At 31.7% G+C, this 5,889-nt stretch overlaps 1 protein-coding gene across 1 annotated transcript; it reads left to right on the top strand.

Annotated features, from left to right (window-relative positions):
* Positions 1 to 713: 713 nt before the first annotated feature.
* On the top strand, positions 714 to 5,254 carry LOC107059284 (LRR receptor-like serine/threonine-protein kinase GSO2; the record flags this gene model as incomplete). Its single annotated transcript, XM_015305788.1, has 5 exons — positions 714 to 765; positions 813 to 925; positions 999 to 1,145; positions 1,221 to 1,340; positions 4,577 to 5,254. Coding segments are annotated over exons 1-5 (1,110 nt in total), but the record flags the coding sequence as incomplete, so codon positions are not given.
* Between the last annotated feature and the right edge of the window lie 635 nt (positions 5,255 to 5,889).

The following is a 5,889-nucleotide window of genomic DNA, read 5'->3' as shown; positions in this document are numbered from 1 at the left end:
AATGCGATGTCTATAGTTACGGGATTATGTTGCTGGAAACATTTACTAGGAGAAAGCCTAGTGATTTTGAGGGAGATCTTAACTTGAAGCAATGGGTGAGTTATTCACTCCCAGAGGCAGTAATGGATGTTATAGATGCCAACTTGGTAACACCAATGGATAATCGCTTACAGAAGAAGCTAGATGTTGTGTCTTCAATCATGAAAGTGGCATTAGATTGTTGTACTGAATCTCCGGCAAGAAGGACAAACATGAAAGATGTTGTAGGGATGCTACAGAAGATCAAGATTCAACTTCTTGCACGCTGAGCATGTTCTTGGAATATCTTGTTCCAAATTGATCACTTTTCTGTTTTGTTTTAGCACTTGATTTGTGCATGATTCTGTTTTCAGAAATGCTAGTTGGTTGCAATAAATGTCACTGTTTCCTCTTGATAGTTATTAGTGTTGCAAAAGTCGAATGAACTATATGACTATAAATAGGCAAATCATATAGTAAATGTAACTTGCCTAAGAGGACATGTAACATCAACACAACAAACAAAAACAACAATGACAAAAAATGCTATGATTATAAAGCCTACATGATTAAAAGAAAAAATGAAAGAACAACTGTTGAAGGGACTTTAAATGCCTTATCTATTCGGACTTTTGACTGGATTGATGAAATTTGAATGGCCACCCAATCCCATCCGGAAATGCTTACCATTAAACATGGCATTGAGCACCAAACTGCTACCTACTCCAATTATGTCCTTTGAGAATGGTTATTATTTTTCAAAGGAAGACTAGTTATCCCATTTGATTCTCCAGTATGCATCCGTCTATTACAAGAATTTCATTCTTCCCCTATTGGTGGGCACGCTGGGATCGCTCGTACTTTTCATCGTCTTTCATCTATTCAAGCTTTTGTGACTGCTTGCCAAGTGTGTCAACAAATGAAGGACATGAATCGCAGCCCTGCTGCAACCATTGCCTATACCGAATGTGGTGTTTCAGGAGATCGTTATGGACCTCATCACTAGCCTTCCGAGTTCTATGGGGAAGGCCACAATCATGACTGTTGTAGACCGCTTGTCAAAATATGGGCATTTTATTCCATGGCCATCCACTTTCACAGCGCATTCTGTTGCTTTTGTTGATAATGTCATTAAACTATATGGACCTCCGTGAGCTATAGTAACTGACAGGTATCAGAGATTTCTTCACTCTTTTTGGCAGGAAATTAATAGACTCCAGGGCACCTATCTGGCTATGAGTACAGCGTACCACCCGCAAACTGATGGCAATGCTGCAAATGATTTAGTCGAGAAGTACATGCTGAAGAAAGATGATGTTTTGGTGCTACTTAAGAACAACTTGTCCAAGGCTCAAGCATGGTCAATTGAATATATTTCACCCAAACTATAATGTGTATCCATTTGTACATTTTGGCACGAACTCTACGCACAAGTCTAAAGTTTTTCTTTAAAAATAAAATAAAATTGCAAGACTTGGTTGTTTAATTGGTCAAGTCTTCAAATGATAAAAGCCATACAAATTAACGTTGTTTTTTTATTTTCAAGAATAGAAATCATCATATATATATATATATATATATTAAAAGTGGGAAGATCCTAAGTCTAAAGTTGGATTACGAAAATGCCCTTCAAGTGTCTTAATTAAATAAAAAAAATGACAGCTATGTTGACCAAATACATTGTTAAAGGCTAGAATTTATCATCTTCCACTTCTTAATGAGGTTTACTCGTGGGTCCTTTTAGTTTCTGTTATTACATTCTTCTATTAGCATTCCTTTCATTTTTGGTTTATCCTTTTATAAATTGAACAAGAAAATGTTAGTCCTCTTATTTTTTTGTGTTTCATCCTCTTGTTTTACTCAATTTTTTATTTGTTGGTTCCTTCTTTTTTAATTAATATATTGTTTTGTTTAGATCTTCTCATTTTGTATCATACGATGGCAGATATATCATACCGCTTTCTATGTAGATTGACTAGATGTTTACTAAGGTATTTTCTTTAATTTTCATTCTTTATTTCAATTTTTTTTTAAATTTCTTACCATAATCTCTTTTAAGTTAGAGTTTTTGATAAATCAATAAAATATATATTGTTGGATGAAAATTCTTTTTTACATGCTCAAATATTCATTCATTCATGTGTATATATATATATATATATAAATGATTATTGTTTTGACTTTCATCCATTACTAGCTAGCAATCTTAAATTTACTAATTGGATAGTAATGAAGAACATGCCAATTTTATTCCAAAACTCTACAACAGCAAAGCGGTATCAAATTTTTTGAATATATTTCAGTTGTAAGGAATAGTTACATCGGGTCGATCATAGAGGCGTCACACAAAAATGATTGTATTTGTGTCCATAGTGAAACGGATAATCTGGAAATCCATAGAGTGGATTGGGTACATATATATCTTTACTTCTTTAGGAGTTCATTCTAACATGTTCTCTTACAATGAGAGTTTTCTGATTTATCTCTAAAATCTTGTATAAAATGGTATGATAGACAAGAAGGTCCTAAAACATTTGTAAGTGTTATTATACATTGAGATGGGTCCATACTAATAAACCTGTAGACGAGTGAGTAACAATTTTCCTATCAAATCAGATAAAAAAAATCATTTCCTATTACTTTTCGTTTGAGTTTTGTTATTTTTATAGTTGTTTCTTTTATTTTTGATGAATTGATTGTCAAATCTAGATAATATCTTGGCAGATTAAGAGTCTAACCAATTTTGGGATATGTTATTCATATTTTTCTTATTTCTTGATTTGTTATTGTATAAAATGATTTTTTTTTATTTTTTTTATATTTTTTACGCTATGCTACAATTCTTTATTTAATCATAAAAGTCGTAGTTTTTATTTCTAAAAGAGGAAATAATTGTGATCTCTCTTTATTTTTCCCGTGGTATGTTTTGGAGTAAGCTTTTTAAACTTTCAATGTATTTGTTCACTCTTTCCTGGAAAGGTTGTTTTTTACTGTAGGGCGAAATATCTTTCTCTTAATGAGTAAGAAAGAAATGTCATCAGCATGTTAGTAAGAACCCTTATTAATTAATTAATTTGAAATAAATTTGAAGTTTGTCCTTTTATAATATGTGCACACCGAAATTCATATATATTTTCATCAAATCTGTTGATTGATTGATAAATATTCATTCATTCTTAATTCAATGTTATGAATTCAATTCTTGATAGTGGAAAGACCTTATAAGAAGTACCCTCAAAGTGGAATGTCACACATGAATTCGAATTAGCGAAACACCAAATGGGAAACAAAAAAAAGTCTCATACATATTTAGTCAAATTGCTCTCATACTTAACTAATCATCACAATCATATTTTAATATTCTCCTAAAATTTCAAAAATATCCATTTCATATAATTGGGATACACGTGCATTGTCTAGAAACTAGTTTATAAAAACATTTCTGAATAAAAAAATTGGCTTCAACTGACATCTTAAGTAGACACTTAAACTTGTATAAATTTGAAGAAGTAGACACATGTGTCCTAAGTGGCATAATACACATAGGATGTCATGTAGGATACAAAATTGTCATTACGTAGGACAAATGTGTTTATTTGTTTAATTTTATACAAATTTAAGTGACTAGTTGCGCAAACCCAAAGTTAAAGAGCATAGTTGTCAGCTAAAGCCAAGTTAAGAGTCATGTGTATATATTATGCCCATTAAATATAACTATGATCGAGCATCTTTTGAACCAGTTAATTAGATGTATATTTTGCCCCCACATTTACGTTAGCAAGACTTGGTTGATTTTTGGTCTTCTTCAGTTTGTCAAATATTTAGGACCCACGTAAATTGGAAATTTTTCCTAAAACAATAATTTAGTAGAAGGCAACTTGGGAAGTCTTTGGACTGATTAGAGGAATAATTTTGCCACCACATTTATGGTTGCCAAGACTTGATGTATATATGGTCCTAACCAATTTTGTCAAGTCTTTGGACCACATAACCTGGAAAAATTCCCTAAAAATGATAACAGCCAATACAAATTAATGTTGTGTATTAATTTATTTTAAAAAAGAAAACGGAAAATATATCCCTCATTAAAAATATGATGCATATATACCCTCACAGTTGCTAAAAGTAGCACTACATTTCACCACACAATTATAGAGAAAATAAGAGACTTTAGTTGACTTGCACAAGTCTTTGGATGATTAGGAGAATTTTTGCACCATTTTACATTTCTGATTGATTTGGTAGTATTAGTATTGATATGAATAAATAAAAGTAATTTTAAAAAAAAGTAATAATAATCATGTTGATCTCATTGCTATTTAAAGCCTCAATAATACCACATGTTACTTACCATATCATTTTTCTATTAATATTTGCACTAATGGAGAAAGCCTTCACATTTTTCCTCTTGACAATACTCTTGTTGCTTTCACTATGTTATGACCCAAACCAACATTACTACTGATCAATTAGCTCTTCTCTCTTTGAAATCCCAAATTAGTTCAGACCTTTTCATTATTTGGATGAAAGTTGGTCTCCTGCTATTAATGTTTGTCAGTGGGTAGGAGTCACTTGTGACTACCGTCACCAGAGAGTGAAGTCCTTGAATCTATCCAGAATGGCTCTTACCGACAGGACTCCTCGTGATTTTGGAAACCTCACATTTCTTGTTTCTCTTGATTTGCGAAGGAACAATTTCCATGGAAATTTGCCTCAAGAAATGGTACGCTTACGTCGGCTTAAATTTCTTAAGTTAAGTTTCAACAACTTGAGAGGGGAAATTCCTTCTTGGTTTGGGTTTTTACACCAACTTCAAGTTCTAAATCTTGGAAATAATAGTTTCACTGGTTCCATTCCTCCGTCACTCTCAAATGCCTCAAGGTTGGAGACTTTAGAAATATCTGCCAATTTACTTGAAGGAAACATTCCGGAAGAGATTGGCAATCTTCAGAACCTGAAATTCTTGTCCATACAATATAATAAGCTTACGGGTTCTATACCATTCACAATTTTCAATATTTCTAGTATCCAAGTCATTGCATTTACAAACAATAGCTTATCAGGAAATCTTCCCAATGGTTTATGCAATGGTCTCCCGACACTCAAAAAGCTTTATCTATCAACAAACAAACTTCATGGTCATATGCCTACAAGCTTGTCAAATTGTTCACAACTTCAAATATTGTCTCTATCCGGAAATAATTTTGATGGACCAATACATAGTGAAATTGGAAGAGTGAGTAACTTGCATATATTGTATCTCGGATCCAACCATTTCACAGGTATATATGTTTTATCTTTCTAGTTTCTGGACACGTGTGTGGTCATCTAAATTGACATAAATTGTTTCAAATTATCATTGTATTAAAATAGATTTATAATTAAATTACATGAATATCGTTCATTTTCAAACAAAAAATAGTTCAATAATTGGAATCTACTCTTGGATACCAATAACAAATTAAAATATGACAACAAAGTATCTCTTCTCCAAATGAAATAAAAGATGATAATATTTAGTATTTTAAAATACTATAATTATAAACACAAATTAATATATGTATATTCTTATCTCATATGTATGGGCTAACAGATGTTATTGGCATACTCCTATTAAAATCTGCAACGTATATAAAACTTCTCAAATAAAGGTCACCTTTTTCCTCATAGTACATGAAACTTCAGATATTGTCCAAAGGAAAATTACAATATAATTAAAGTGTCAATTACAATAAATAGCAAAAGAAAATAGCTATAATTATTGTATGACACAAATCTAAAAAAGTTGTCTAGATGATGGTATCGACAAATCACTCGAAATAGATAACATCCTGTTATAATTTACAATATGTAAGGCCAAAAAAGAATATC

This window comes from Solanum tuberosum, unplaced genomic scaffold, assembly GCF_000226075.1.
Source record: "Solanum tuberosum cultivar DM 1-3 516 R44 unplaced genomic scaffold, SolTub_3.0 scf01088, whole genome shotgun sequence".
Lineage (NCBI taxonomy): Eukaryota > Viridiplantae > Streptophyta > Magnoliopsida > Solanales > Solanaceae > Solanum > Solanum tuberosum.
This window is presented reverse-complemented; position numbering and strand designations above follow the sequence as displayed.